We start from the raw sequence: 15,070 nt of genomic DNA, 5'->3' as shown, positions 1-15,070 counted from the left end.
ATCTGAACGAATGCCCGGTATGCGGTGCGTTGCGGTATAAGATCAGACGAGATGACCCTGGTGATGTTGACGGCGAGCCCCTCAGGAAGAGGGTTCCTGCGAAGGTGATGTGGTATGCTCCTATAATACCACGGTTGAAACGTCTGTTCAGAAATGAAGAGCATGCCAAGTTGATGCGATGGCACAGTGAGAACCGAAAGAAAGATGGGAAGTTGAGAGCACCCGCTGACGGGTCGCAGTGGAGAAAAATAGAGAGAAAGTACTGGGATGAGTTTGCAAAGGACCCAAGGAATGTATGGTTTGCTTTAAGCGCGGATGGCATTAATCCTTTCGGGGAGCAGAGCAGCAATCACAGCACCTGGCCCGTGACTCTATGTATGTATAACCTTCCTCCTTGGATGTGCATGAAGCGGAAGTTCATTATGATGCCAGTTCTCATCCAAGGCCCTAAGCAACCCTGCAACGAAATTGATGTGTACCTAAGGCCATTAGTTGAAGAACTTTTACAGCTGTGGAATGGAAACGGTGTACGTACGTGGGATGAGCACAGACAGGAGGAATTTAACCTTAAGGCGTTGCTGTTCGTGACCATCAACGATTGGCCCGCTCTCAGTAACCTTTCAGGACAGACAAACAAAGGATACCACGCATGCACGCACTGTTTAGATGACACTGAAAGTATATACCTGGACAAATGCAGGAAAAATGTGTACCTGGGCCATCGTCGATTTCTTCCGACCAACCATCAATGTCGAAAGAAAGGCAAGCATTTCAAAGGCGAGGCAGATCACCGGAAGAAGCCCGCCATGCGCACCGGTGATCACGTGCTTGCTATGGTCAATGATTTACACTACGTAATCTTTGGAAAGGGTCCCGGTGGACTAGCTGTTCCGAATGACGCTGAGGGACACGCACCCATGTGGAAGAAGAAATCTATATTTTGGGACCTACCCTACTGGAAAGACCTAGAGGTCCGCTCCTCAATCGACGTGATGCACGTGACGAAGAACCTTTGCGTGAACCTGCTAGGCTTCTTGGGCGTGTATGGGAAGACAAAAGATACATCTGAGGCACGAGAGGACCTGCAACGTTTGCACGAAAGAGACGGCATGCCTCCGAAGCAGTATAAAGGTCCTGCCAGCTACGCTCTTACGAAAGAAGAGAAAGAAATCTTCTTTGAATGCCTGCTCAGTATGAAGGTCACGACTGTCTTCTCGTCGAATATAAAGGGAATAATAAATATGCCAGAGAAAAAGTTTCAGAACCTAAAGTCTCATGACTGCCACGTGATTATGACGCAACTGCTTCCGGTTGCATTGAGGGGGCTTCTACCGGAAAACGTCCGATTAGCCATTGTGAAGCTATGTGCATTCCTCAATGCAATCTCTCAGAAGGTGATCGATCCAGAAATCGTAACAAGGCTAAGGAGTGATGTGGCGCAATGTCTTGTCAGTTTCGAGCTGGTGTTCCCACCATCCTTCTTCAATATCATGACGCACGTCCTAGTTCATCTAGTCGACGAGATTGTCATCCTGGGGCCCGTATTTCTACACAATATGTTCCCCTTTGAGAGGTTCATGGGAGTCCTAAAGAAATATGTCCGTAACCGCGCTAGGCCAGAAGGAAGCATCTCCATGGGCCATCAAACAGAGGATGTTATCGGGTTTTGTGTTGACTTCATTCCTGGCCTTAACAAGATAGGTCTCCCTAAATTGCGGTATGAGGGGACACTGACTGGAAAAGGCACTCTTGGAAGAGACTCAATAATATGCAGGGACGGATATTCTTGGTCTCAAGCACACTACACAGTTCTACAGAACTCTACCTTGGTGACCCCGTATGTCGATGAACACAAGAACAGTCTGCGCTCCAAACACCCGGAGCAGTGCGACGACTGGATTACATGTGAACACATCACGACTTTCAGCAGTTGGTTGGAAACACGTCTCAGAGGTGACAACACTGTTTGTGATGAGTTGTACTTGTTGTCCAGGGGACCATCTTTGACTGTATTGACTTACAAAGGATACGAGATAAATGGGAATACATTTTACACGATCGCCCAAGATCAAAAGAGCACCAACCAAAACAGCGGTGTCCGCTTTGATGCAGCAACCGAGAGCGGAAAGGACACATATTATGGTTACATAGTGGACATATGGGAACTTGACTACGGACCTGATTTTAAGGTCCCTTTGTTTAAGTGCCAATGGGTCAATCTGTTAGGCGGCGGGGTACAGGTAGACCCACAGTACGGAATGACAACAGTGGATCTGAAAAATCTTGGGTACACTGACGAACCGTTCGTCCTAGCCAATGATGTGGCACAGGTTATCTATGTGAAGGACATGTCTACCAAACCGAGAAAAAGAAAAGATAAGGAAGCGAATACATCATACGATGAGCCAAAGCGCCACATAGTTCTTTCAGGAAAAAGGGACATCCTGGGAGTGGACGGCAAGACAGACATGTCTGAAGATTATGAAAAGTTTCATGAAATTCCTCCCTTCAATGTCAAGGCTGACCCAAGCATCCTGATAAACAATGAAGATTATCCATGGTTACGGCGCAATAAGCAAATGACACAAGCAAAGAAAAAGTGAAGACTTTCTCCCGCAATAAGCAAATGCTATGTGGGTGAAATTATGATACCATCCCAACTTTCAACTTTTTCAGAGTTCATTTGAAATGCTTTCATGTCTTATGGTTCGAAACTTTGATACTTCGAAAGTGATTGTCCATTTTGTACACGAAGTGCATCAAGTTTTTGTCGTAACCCTCTCTACTTTTTGGAACATGCTATGTGGGTGAAATGATGATACCATGCCAACTTTCAACCTTTTCAGAGTTCATTTTGAAATGCTTTCCAATTTCAGAGTCATTTAGCTCAAAGAATGAATTAATAGCAAACAGAATGAACTACAAAACTTTTATGAAAATAAAAACAATCAATTAAAATATTATGTTATGATCAACTAAATAAAACTATAATATTCTTCAATAGCAAAAAGAATATAATTTGTGTGACCTAAAATCAAACTATAAGTATTTAATTGTAAGTATAAATAAAAAATAAATAGCAAAGAAGAAAAAAATTCTAATTTTATAGTAAAGTTATTCATAAACTAGTGATTCACACAAATTTTTAAAAATTCAAATTTAAACTATTTAAAATTTAAAACTAATGGCACTAACAGAAAATTTATAATTTTTGTGACCTAAAAGCAAAAAGGAATCACTAAAAAACTGTAAGTATTTAGTTTTAAGTAGAAATAAAAAAATAAAAAACCAAAAAAATATAGAAATAAAAAAGAAAAAACCAAAAAAAATGCCACCTACTGGGCCTCGACGGCCTGAATACGACTAGAAATCCTACATGGGCCAGGATTCAGGCCCGCAGAAGGCCCAATAGGCCCATAGGCAAAGCAGTGTCAAATTAGGCCCATAGGCCTGCTATTCAGAGGAGTTCGAGAGGGAGGAGGCAGCAGAGCTTATAAACCAGTGCCGGGCGCTCTCAACTAGCGATGTGGGACTAAACTTATGGGCGCGGGCAGCACAAGGGCATTGGTCCCAGTTGGTGGCACCAACCGGGACTAAAGGGGTGAATTGGTCACGGTTCGTGGCACCAACCGCGACCAATGCCCCCCTTTAGTCCCGGTTGGTGCCACCAACCGGGACCAATGGGCTTCGCTTCCCGCCCTTTGGGCTGCCGAAAAGAGGCCATTGGTCCCGGTTCATGGCAGCAACCGGGACTAATGCCCACCTTTAGTCCCGGTTGCTGCCACGAACCGGGACTAAAGCCTCTGCTATATAAGGCCACACTTTGCAATTTTTCATTCTCATCTTGCAGCTGCAGTTGCCGACGCCGCCAGGCTGCCCCGACGCCGCCCGCCCCCATCGTCGCCGTCGCCCGCGCCCATCGTCGCCGTCGCCCGCGACGCGCGCCGCCCCGGCCCGCCCCCATCACCGTCGCCCTCGTCCCTGCCCCCATCGCCGCGCCCCCGTCGCCCCCGTCGCCGTCGCCCTCGTCCCTGCCCCCGTCGCCGCGCCGGCCGGCCCCTTGCCCGACGCCCGCCGCCCCGGCCCGCCGTCGCCGTCGCCCGCGTCTCCTACCCCAAGCGCGCGCCCACTGCCCCGTCGCCATCCTCGCCGCCGACTCCGCGGTCCTCCTCTGGTCCGGCCGGCGCCCTAGATTTTTTTCATATATATATGCTTGTTTTTCATATATATATATATATATATGCTTGTTTTTTATATATATGTATACATATGTTCTCTGTGTATATATCTATGTTCATGTATATATGCAAAAGATTAGGATTAGAAGAGGGAGAAGAATATTAGGATTTTTTATATATATGTATACATATGTTCTCTGTGTATATATATATCTAGCTATGTTATATATGCAAAAGATTAGGATTAGAAAAATTAGGATTTTTTTCTGTTCATAGATTTTTTTGGTGATATTAATTATTGTAAATATGAAAATGTTTGTATATTCATATGAACAAATGAATTAGAAGAGGGAGAAGAAGAGGGGGTCGAGGGTCGTCGAACATGAGAGGAGGAAGAGGATAAAAAATGAAGAGGAATAAGAAAAGAAAAAAGAGGAGAAGAAAGAATAGAGGAGAAGATCTTCTCCTCTATTCTTTCTTCTCTTCTTTTTTCTTCTTCTTCCTCTTTTTTTTATCGGGAACGAGGGTCGTCGAGGGTCGCCGAGCGGTAGAGGAAGAAGAGGATAAAATAGAAGAGAAAGAAAAAAAAGAGAGGGGTCGACGGTCGCCTAGGGGTTGAGGGTCGAGAGGGGGTCTAGGGTCGCCGAGAGGGGAGAGGAAGACGAGGAGAAATAAATAAGAAGAAAAAAGAAGAAAAAGAAGAGGAGAGGAAGAAAGGAATAGTGGAGAAGAAGAGAAAATAGAATGAAAATAGAATATATTCTATTTTCTCTTCTTCTCCACTATTCCTTTCTTCTTCTCCTCTTTTTTTTCTTCTTTTTTTTCTTCGACGCGTGGGGGGGGGTCGAGAACGTCGGACATTCATGAGAGAGGCGAGGAAGGGGAAGAAGAGGGAGAAGAAGAGGAGAGGAAGAAGAGGAAGTCTTCTCCTCTATTCTTTCTTTTCTTCTTTTTTCTTCTTCTTCTTCCTCTTTATTTTATCGGGAACGAGGGTCGTCGAGAGGTCGAGGAGCGGTAGAGGAGAAACCCTAAATAGAAAGTATCGTCGGTGTGAGATACATGTACCGTCGGTGTCGGACACTACACCCACATCCCACAACTGGCGCGGGCTTCGACGCCCACGTCACTTGTGGGACGTGGATGTAGTGTCCGACACCGAAGGCCACATGTATCTCACACCCACGAAACTTGCTAGCTATTTAGGGTTTCCTCTACCGAAAAGAAGAGGAGAAATAAATAAGAAGAAGAAAAAAGAAGAAAAAGAAGAGGAGAAGAAGAAAGGAATAGTGGAGAAGAAGAGAAAATAGAATATATTCTATTTTCTCTTTTATCCACTATTCCTTTCTTCTTCTCCTCTTTTTTTTCTTCTTTTCTTCTTCTTCTTCTTCTTCTTCTTCTTCTTCTTATTAGCCGGAAGTACAGAGAGGTTTCCTAGTGTCAAAGTATTGAAGAAATCCATGCCTTCATCATTAGCCGGAAGTAACCAGGGCATGTTGGTACGAAGTTCTGCAAAGTTATTCTGGAATGGAGTCCCGGATAGAATAATCCGCTTTTTGGTACGAATTCAGCAAAGGCCTTGCAAATAGCGATATTCGGAAGGCTCTTGCTGAACTTTGTACCAAAAAGCGAATTATCCTATCTGGGACTCCGTTCCAGAACAACTTTGAAGAGCTTCGTACCATCATGCACATGTTACTTTCGCCTAATGATGAAGACATGGTTTTGTTGAATCCTTTGACACTAGGCAACCTCCCGACCCCTCGGCGATCCTCTCGAACATGAGAGGAAGAAGAGGGTCGTCTAGGGGTCGAGGGTTCCAGGGTCGTTGAGGGTTCGAGGGGTCGAGGATCGCCGAGGGGTCGAGAGAGGTTTCCTAGTGTCAAAGTATTGAAGAAATCCATGCCTTCATCATTAGCCGGAAGTAACCAGGGCATGTTGGTACGAAGTTCTGCAAAGTTGTTTTGGAATGGAGTCCCGGATAGAATAATCCGCCTTTTGGTACCAATTCAGCAAAGGCCTTCCAAATAGCGATATTCGGAAGGCTCTTGCTGAACTTTGTACCAAAAGGCGGATTATCCTATCTGGGAGTCCGTTCCAGAACAACTTTGAAGAGCTTCGTACCATCATGCACATGTTACTTTCGCCTAATGATGAAGACATGGTTTTGTTGAATCCTGAGACACTACGCAACCTCCCGACCCCTCGGCGATCCTATCGAACATGAGAGGAAGAAGAGGATAAAAAAAGAAGAGGAAGAAGAAAAAAAGAGGAGAAGAAACTACCGAACATGATTAGGTAGCTAGTTCTACGTTTGGCACTAATATATCCATCTATCATTTTTGAATAATAATTGCCATGTTGTAAATATTTGTAGAAACTATGGACACCGCCCTAGACGAAGCAACAAAAGAAGCGTTGTTGAGGGACATAATCGCAGAAGGAAGTGATGCCATCTCGTTGTTTCTCAACGAAACCGATGGTCTGGAAGGACAGGGTGAACAAGCTGGCTACGGTGACCTAATGCCGGTGCAAGAAGAAGAACATGAGGATGGCTCCGGTGACCCAATGCCGGTGCAAGAAGGAGACCGTGATGACGGCTCCGGTGACCGAACCGAGTCCGGCCAGGTATATATATTAGCTAAGCCTATGCTGACTAGCTGATTGATGCATTCATTGTTTTGGTATGTACACATATTAATTAAGTCTTTGTTCTTTTTTCTAGCCCTCCGAATCGAGCACAACTTCGGTAAAGAGACGAGGCCCGAAGAAAAAGTTGAGCTCGGATGAAAAGTTTGAGATCATAGCAATCGCGCCCGACGGCCAACCTATTGAACCCCTCCGGACAAAGAGCGCATTTGTTGCTCAGTGCGGGGTTCTGGTTAGGGACAAGATCCCGATAAGCATCCAGCAATGGTTTAAGCCAGCTACAGAAGACCCTGAGGTGTCTTATGTGAATGATATGCAGAAAAATGATCTTTGGACTGAGCTGAAGTCAAATTTCACCCTATCGCCTGAGGATAATCCAGAGAACCCAGTTAAAGAGAAATTAATCAAGTCTTTTGCTCTGAAGAGGATGGCAGAACTATTCAGGAGGTGGAAGAAAGATCTGAATAAGTTTGTCGAAAAAAATGAGACACCAGAATTCAAGGGCAGATATGAGAAGATCAGAGATCACTGGCCCGCATTTGTGGCCCACAAGACATCAGAAAAGAGTAAGAATATGTCGGCGACAAACAAGCAAAATGCTGCGAAGAAGAAGCTTCACCATCGCACGGGGTCAGGTGGCTACCTCGTAGCCCGGCCTAAGTGGTCCAAGAGTGAGAATGATCTGGTTCATAAAGGGATCGAACCAGAGACAAATAACTGGCCAGACCGTTGCCGGACTTGGTTCTTCGGGGCTGGCGGAACCCTGGACCCTGAAACAGGGAAGTGCATTTGGACGAACGATCAAATGGACATACCAGTCAGTAAGCTTAAGCAGTATATCGAAGCAACGCAGGAAGGGACGTTCTTTCCAAACAGAGAGAACGACGAGCTCACAATGGCCCTTGGGAATCCTGAGCACCCTGGACGGACACGAGGCACGCCAGGCTCCGTTCCGTGGAAGGTTGGGTTTCCGGACGCAGGCGGTTACAAATCCCATGAGAGGAGGAAAAAAGTGCAGCAGACCCAAATGCAGGCGCTGCAAGCAAGGGTGGACGCGATAGAGGAACGAGAAGCAAATCGCAGCAAACGTACTGCCGAAGCCTCCCCCGAAGCTACCCCGCCATCTCAGTGCAGAAGCAGCGTGGCTTCCACCGAGCTGCTTCAGCTAGAGCATGCCTTGACGGCTCCTGCCAGCTATCCCGTGGATGCTATCACGGATTCTCAAAATTGCCACCTTATGATGCAATGGATGAATTTGAAGGTCAAGGCGGCTGTTGGCTCTGTTTATCCTACTGAACCCGGCGCAACTTTTCACTGTCGGCCGATTCCAGAAGGATATGCTAGGGTGATGGTGGATGAGATAACGGAGGGATTTGAGGACCTCCAGCTTGACCACCCTACCGGTGAAGGGGAGACTCGGCTGGGGTCTGCTCTGAAGACTCCATGCCTATGGCGGAAGGACCTCATCAACCTTCCGAACTGGACGCCACCGCCTCCTCCTCCTCCTCCGGCGAGTCAGGGCACTCCGCCTCCACCGCCTCCTCCTCCTCCGGCGAGTGACGATCAGGGCCCTCGGCCGGCTCCTTCTCCGGCACGCGGCGGCACTCCGCCTCCTTCTCCGCCTGCGCCGACGCGCCCGAGCAGCCCGCCTCCTCCTTCTCCGCCTCGTCAGCAAGGGCGGAAGAGACCTGCCGCCGCTGCAGCTGCTCCGGCGCGTCGTAGTCCTTCTCCTCCGCCGCTTAAGCAAGTAAAGAAGACAACCGCTACGTCTGCTCGGTCGGCGTCTAGCAGTACAACCAGAGGCGGGAGGACATACAGATTCGGTCCTTCTCTGAAGACTCCAGAGAAGTTACCATAGAGAGGACCCAGGAGGAGAACACCGAGATCGCGCGAGAAGAAGTGAAGAAATTCTTTGAAGGGGTGAAAGCAAAGAAACATCCACCTCCGGAGGAGAAGGTAGATCGGGTGAAAGTGAAGCGCACTCTGGCTGCCCTGACAAAACCACCGAAGTCTGATTCGCCGAAAGGAAACTATGACCGCATTATTGGAAAGGAATTTGCCGAAGCGGAGCAGTCGGGAAGTACTGTCAGTGATCAAAGGCTGAAACAACGACGAGCTGGGAAACAAATTGCCCAGCTCGGCGAACAAGCGAAGCAATCGTGCCCCCCGCTCAAGGTGCCTAGCCACAACGTCGATAATGATCCGAGGATGGTGCCCGGTTATAGCAATCCTGCAGATTACCTGCCCGACGAAGTACATTATGACCCCATGGACGTGCAGATACAAAGATACGAGTACGGGAAGCCTCTCGTCAAAGATGAAAGATCTCTATCAACGATGATGCGAAGATTGCATGATTGGTACTTGAAAATCTGCAGAGACTCTGGGGGAGGAGTACTTTGTATGCGAGAGTTAAACCGGAGCATGACCTCGTTGGAATTGATCTGTTACCTGTTCCATTTGAGGAGTTCTATCAGTTCTTCAATCAATTGGCCCTCGATAAAGCAACTGTCACCTGCTACTGTCTGTAAGTAGTACTACTTCTGTCATTAAGTTTCTCTATATAGCTTAGCTCTTTCATTGCATGTATTTATAATCATCCTCACTATATTATGCAGATTGAAGATCATCGAATTGAAGAAAAGACAAGTCGGTGATATTGGGTTCATTAACACAAATCTCATAGATGCAACTCAGGTTAAATTTCATGCCGCAGAAACCGAGGCCAGCATGCTAGAATCGTTGATAATAAATCAAAACAAAGATATAATACTCTTTCCTTACAACTTCAAGTGAGTGTTACTGTCTTGTGCGTATTCGGTTTTCCTTATATATTAGTCAAGGTTATAGTAATGTAATTGATGAGTTATGCATGCGTGTGCAGTTTCCACTATATTCTCCTACATATTAAGCTTGAGCAGGGACTAGTAACCGTCTTAGACTCAAGACGAAAAGATCCCAAGGACTATGCAGACATGACTCAAATACTCGAGAAGTAAGTTAAATCGATCATTATCCACCATATCAGCAACTTTGTTCATTTCCTGATATATCAAGTAATTGTTTTCTTTGTCCGGCAGGGTTTGGAGAAAATTCACCAGAAAAGCTCCGGGACTGCCGAAGGAGCTGCAATTTAGACACCCGAAAGTAAGTACTAGCTATAGTAGCATTTTAAGCGCATCTACTAGTCATTCAAGCGCTAGTTTCATCAATACCATTTGGCATTCTTGCTTATCAGTTTGATTAACCTCTATTTCTTGTAAAGTGGTTGTGGCAGCAACAAGGGAATGATTTCTGTGGTTACTATGTTTGCGAGTCCATCCGCCACACGACCTGTGAGCGGGGCTACACTGACGAACAATATGAAGTACGTAAATAACAACATTCACAATTTTATTTTATTACCATCATTTGTGTTGAGTTTCATTCATTCATATATATATGTATTGACCCCCTTCTTTAAATTAGATGTTTCGGAAGCGGGATGAACTCCTAGCACCAGCTCGCATGCGAGGAATTCAAGAGGAATTGGCGGCATTCTTTCTTGACCACGTGATCCCTGAAGATGGAGAATTCTATGTTAACCCTGAGTCCGTATGATTATATTTGTAAGAGATAATTACTGTATATATGTAGCCGGTAGTGTCAGATAGATATACGAGAACTTGTTGTTCGACCAATCTCTCGGAGAAGGAGAGGTGGTCGATATCACTTCTCTCTGTATATATGCATATATGTTCATGACGATCTTCTGTTTCCTTCGTTTGCTTACTAGCTAGCTAGCGTGTCTAGTCCTCTCTATATACGTATGTATAGTACGTAGCGTCGACCAAGCACAGACATAACAGAGGACACTTCTCTCTATTAATTATAACTAGCTAACACAATATATGAAACACCTAAATTAACCCCCTAAAACCCCCAACCCCCCCCCCCCTTTCAAAAAAAAAACAAAAACCCCAGCCACAGAAGTGCTGACGCGTGGATGCCTATTGGTCCCGGTTGGTGCCACCAACCGGGACCAAAGGGTCTCCACGTGGGCAGTGCGCAGAGCCCAGTCAGGAGACCCTTTGGTCCCGGTTGGTGCACACGTGGAGGGCCTTTAGTCCCAATTCTGGATTGAACCGGGACTAAAGGGTGGAGGTATTAGTACCGACACTTTAGTCCCGGCTCCTGAACCGGGACTAAAGGCCCTTACGAACCGGGACTATAGGCCCTTTTTCTACCAGTGATAATAACTTTATTATTGCCTCTAGGGCATATTTCCTTCAAGCACCTCCATCGCCGTGTGGAATTTTTTAACTCACATGTCATTTGTTGAGTTCTCCACACAAATATAACATTTTCTATGAGCGTCCTTCTCCTTTTATCAATGCTTGAAAAATGATTACCAACGAGTGGTGTTTTATTTGCAGATATGATGATTTAGGCAATACCGCTAGGAAGAAAAAGATGATGGGCTATCAACTCAAATCTGATGGTGCAAGTCCAATTGGTGGCTGCCCTTTTGTTGTGTTAGTTGTTGGATGCTGGCTCGTTTTAATTTTCCTTCTTGTCAGTTGTGCTCTCACAAGTTCTATAATGTTTATATGGTAACCTCATCTCAGCTTCATATAAATTAATTTTTCGGAAGTTACTACCATCCTTGGATTTGTCGGGAATGGGAATCTCTACTATTAAAGAGGGATCGAACATCGTGATGGTTCGACCTCGTTAGATGGTTCGACCTCCTTCGATGCCCCACCTCCCTTCCTATGAGAACCATCCCGCCAGGGCCAAATCGCTCGGAAAAAAAACCACGTTGGAAACAGCCTGCACGTTCTCCACCTCCTCCCCAGATTTCTCTATCCTCTAGCTAACTCGAACCACCTCGGTGCCCCCGCTCCTGCGATCGCCCGTGCCATCCGTCTCTCCCTGCTATCTCCAACACTGCCGCTCCAGCAGCCAGGCCGCCGCCATCTCACATCCCTGCAACCTATCTTGGCGTAGATGCCGTAGTCTGCCGAGGATGACGCCCAGGTAGAGCGCCGCCTCACTGCCTGGAAGGACCGCCGCCACCTTCGCTTCCCGGACAAAGATGGAATAGGCGCTGCTGCCTAGGCCGATGATCTTCCGGCGTGCGTGCACTGCTCAGGGGAGCATCTGCATCAACCTGGCATGGTGTCCATCGATCTTCCATGCGTCCGCCTGACCCCAATCTGCAGAACTGCTGCTCCATCTTCTCTATGCATTATTCCCCGATTCTCGTTGCTCTTGCATGGAAACCGTGTCATTTTACTCTCCTTAGCCTCCTAATCTTCCTCTCCCATCTCTCAAGCTCCGGCAATGGCTGCCTCCAGAGGTGCAAACATCCGCAGTGAGTGGCTGCAACGAGAGGCGGAGAAGAAGCTGACTTTTGTACTTGGCACCTCCACCGCCGTGTGGAATTTTTTAACTCACATGTCATTTGTTGAGTGCTCCACACAAATATAAAGCATTTTCTATGAGCGTCCTTCTCCTTTAATCAATGCTTGAAAAATGATTACCAACGAGTGGTGTTTTATTTGCAGATATGATGATTTAGGCAATACTGCTAGGAAGAAAAAGATGATGAGCTATCAACTCAAATCTGATGGTGCAAATCCAATTGGTGGCTGCCCTTTTGTTGTGCTAGTTGTTGGATGTTGGGTCATTATAATTTTCCTTCTTGTCAATTGTTTTTTTAGGGACCAGCAGGAGCACTGCCTTTTCTTTATAGAAGGAAAGCGAGAAACGCGATGTACAGAGGGGCGCACATTTTTAGGGAATGCGGCATAAACCACCAGAACACGGTACTAACCTAAAGCTAAATTAGTCAATCCCCTCGGTTGGCCTGGCTCCGGCAAATGCCAATTCGCATTGTTTAATTGCCTCCAAGGCCAGCATGGCAACCTCCATATGCGTCGAACGAATACCGGTGAAAACTCGCCTATTTCGCTCCTTCCATACTGACAATAAGGTGTAGATGATCCTCCCGTTGCGTTGCCGACGCACCTGCTTTGATTGGTTTGCAAGCAAGGTATCCCACCAATCTGACGCGCTTCCGGGCTCAGATAGGAACCCCGATATTGGCAAGCCCTCTAGACGACGAAGTAGACAGAGACAGGCAGATCCAGTCGCGCCAACGCTGGCCGAACCCCAGACGTTGGAGAACCTCTAGCAGGAATACCCAATTGACAGAGTCGGAAGCCTTTGAAATATCAAGCTTGAGGAAGAGACCCGGGATGTTTCAATGGTGTAGGTCTTTGATGAGGTTCTGAACATGCATGAAGTTATCGTGAATTGAGCGCTTTTGCACGAAAGCACTCTAGCAATTGGAAACGAGGTTGGGCAGAATGGGAGCCAGCCTGTTTGCTAGCAACTTGGAGAAAATCTTGGAAAGGCTATGACTGAGGCTGATTGGTCTGTAATCCCCAACGACCCTGGCGTCGGCCTTCTTGGGTAGAAGAATGATGTTGGCCGAGTTGACGAGGAAGGCGCAGTCACCTCCGAGGCTGGCAAGCGGCAAAATAGCTACCATGATGTCTTGCCTGATGATCTCCCAACATGACTTGAAGAAGGCTCCAATGAAACCATCCGGACCTGGCGCTTTTACAGAGGGCAGTGAAAAAACCGCGTCTTTGATCTCGGCCTCGCCGAAGGGAGCATCCAGCTCAGAAAGGTCATGCGGCGTCATCTCGAGGTTGTCCCAGATAAGACTCGCGGTTCGGGGCATCGGCGTTCCGAGGTGATCGCAAAAATGAGAGAGGAGGAACCGCTCCTTGTCCTCGGCCGTGATAGCAAAACCCTGGGTCGTGTGAAGCGTCTGAATGTAGTTCTTTCGTCGGCGGCCATTTACCTTCGCATGAAAGAATTTAGAGTTGACTGATCCCGGTGAGACGAGAACGCTGGCGAAGCTTCACCTTCTGGAATGACAGCAGGCCGAGGTACGACTTCCTCAATCTGCGTCGAAGCTCTAGCTCGGCAGGGGAGAGGGATCTCCCCTCCTCGGCAAGATCAAGCCTCCAGATCACCTCCTTAGCAATGTCAATCTAGGTTTTCAGGACCCCAACACTTTCCCGTTGCCATTTCTTCATAGCCTTCGCGGTGCGCGCTAACTTGATGTGGATTCTGCGGATGGCATTTTGTGCCCGAACAGGCTTCCCCCAGGCCGCACCCACCGTGTCTTTGAAGCCTGGAAACCGAAGCCAGAACTCTTCGAACTTGAAGGAAGGCCTGCGCCGCACCTCAGTGTCCCCTTGCAGGAAAAGAGGGGCATGATTCGAACATGTGGATGAGATGGCCTGGAGGTGCGCATTGGGGAAAAGCATGTCCCAATCGTCGGTGTGGAAGAAGTGGTCTATTTTAGTAAGCACCGGGTTTTCCTGAGCATTTGACCATGTGAACTTCCGACCGGATAGCCGGATCTCCTTTAGCTGCAGGTGGTTTAGCGCAGCCCGGAAGCGTCCAATGAGGCGCTTGTTGATGTTCTGATTGTTCTTGTTAGCCACCTTAGTGATTAGGTTGAAGTCACCGAGGATGAGCCACCGAGGCTTCACCACGCTCTTCAGTCCCCTAAGCTCATCAATGAAGAGTTGCTTTTCTTGCTCCCCTTGAGGGCCATAGACACCAGATAGGGTCCAGACCAGGCCCTCGGCAAGCATGGTGATGGTGGCCGAAATCGATCCAGGCGAGGTGTGGAAATCAGACATCTTGAAGAAAGCGTTTGAGACGGCCATGATCATACCACCCCTAGAGCCCGCAGCGGGGAGTGCCAAATAGTTCGCAGTGAAGGAGGGCCCAAGCATACTTGTAATTAATGCGTCATCGACGATCGCCAGCTTAGTCTCTTGGAGACACACAATGGAGGCTTTCCAATCTCGGATGATGTCCCGCACCGCGTCGCGGCGGGCGGGCGTGTTTAGGCCACGCACGTTCCAACAGACAATCTTGACATCAGGTTGCGCCATATGGGAAAACAAGGGACACGCAGGGCTTGGCAAGGGCTTCAATCGCCTGGATCACCGGCGCGGCCATGGGCGTGTTGAACAGAGCCGCATAGGCGTTCTTCACGCCCTCGTTCATCACCTCGTCAGGCCAAGCAGGCCGCAAGCCCGGGCCAGCAGCTCCTGCACCACTGAGCTGCCCTGGAGGCACTACTTGGTCTTCTGTTGCGCCAAACGACCACTTCTCTGAGGCGAGGACAGATTGATGCCCTTGGCCCTGGGTGGCTTTTGCACCGGAGTCGG

The 15,070-nt window shown here is 47.7% G+C and overlaps 1 protein-coding gene across 1 annotated transcript; it reads right to left on the bottom strand.

The window, feature by feature from the left end:
• Positions 1 to 13,873: 13,873 nt before the first annotated feature.
• Positions 13,874 to 14,791, bottom strand: LOC147974206 (uncharacterized). The gene has a single exon (XM_087524947.1). The coding sequence runs from the start codon at positions 14,789 to 14,791 to the stop codon at positions 13,874 to 13,876; it is 918 nt and encodes a 305-aa protein (XP_087381073.1).
• Positions 14,792 to 15,070: the final 279 nt, after the last annotated feature.

Source organism: Triticum urartu, chromosome 5A (assembly GCF_056163025.1).
Source record: "Triticum urartu cultivar PI428250 chromosome 5A, HENAU_Tu73, whole genome shotgun sequence".
Lineage (NCBI taxonomy): Eukaryota > Viridiplantae > Streptophyta > Magnoliopsida > Poales > Poaceae > Triticum > Triticum urartu.
The sequence above is the reverse complement of the archived record's forward strand: the minus strand, read 5'-3'. Positions and strand labels throughout refer to the sequence as shown.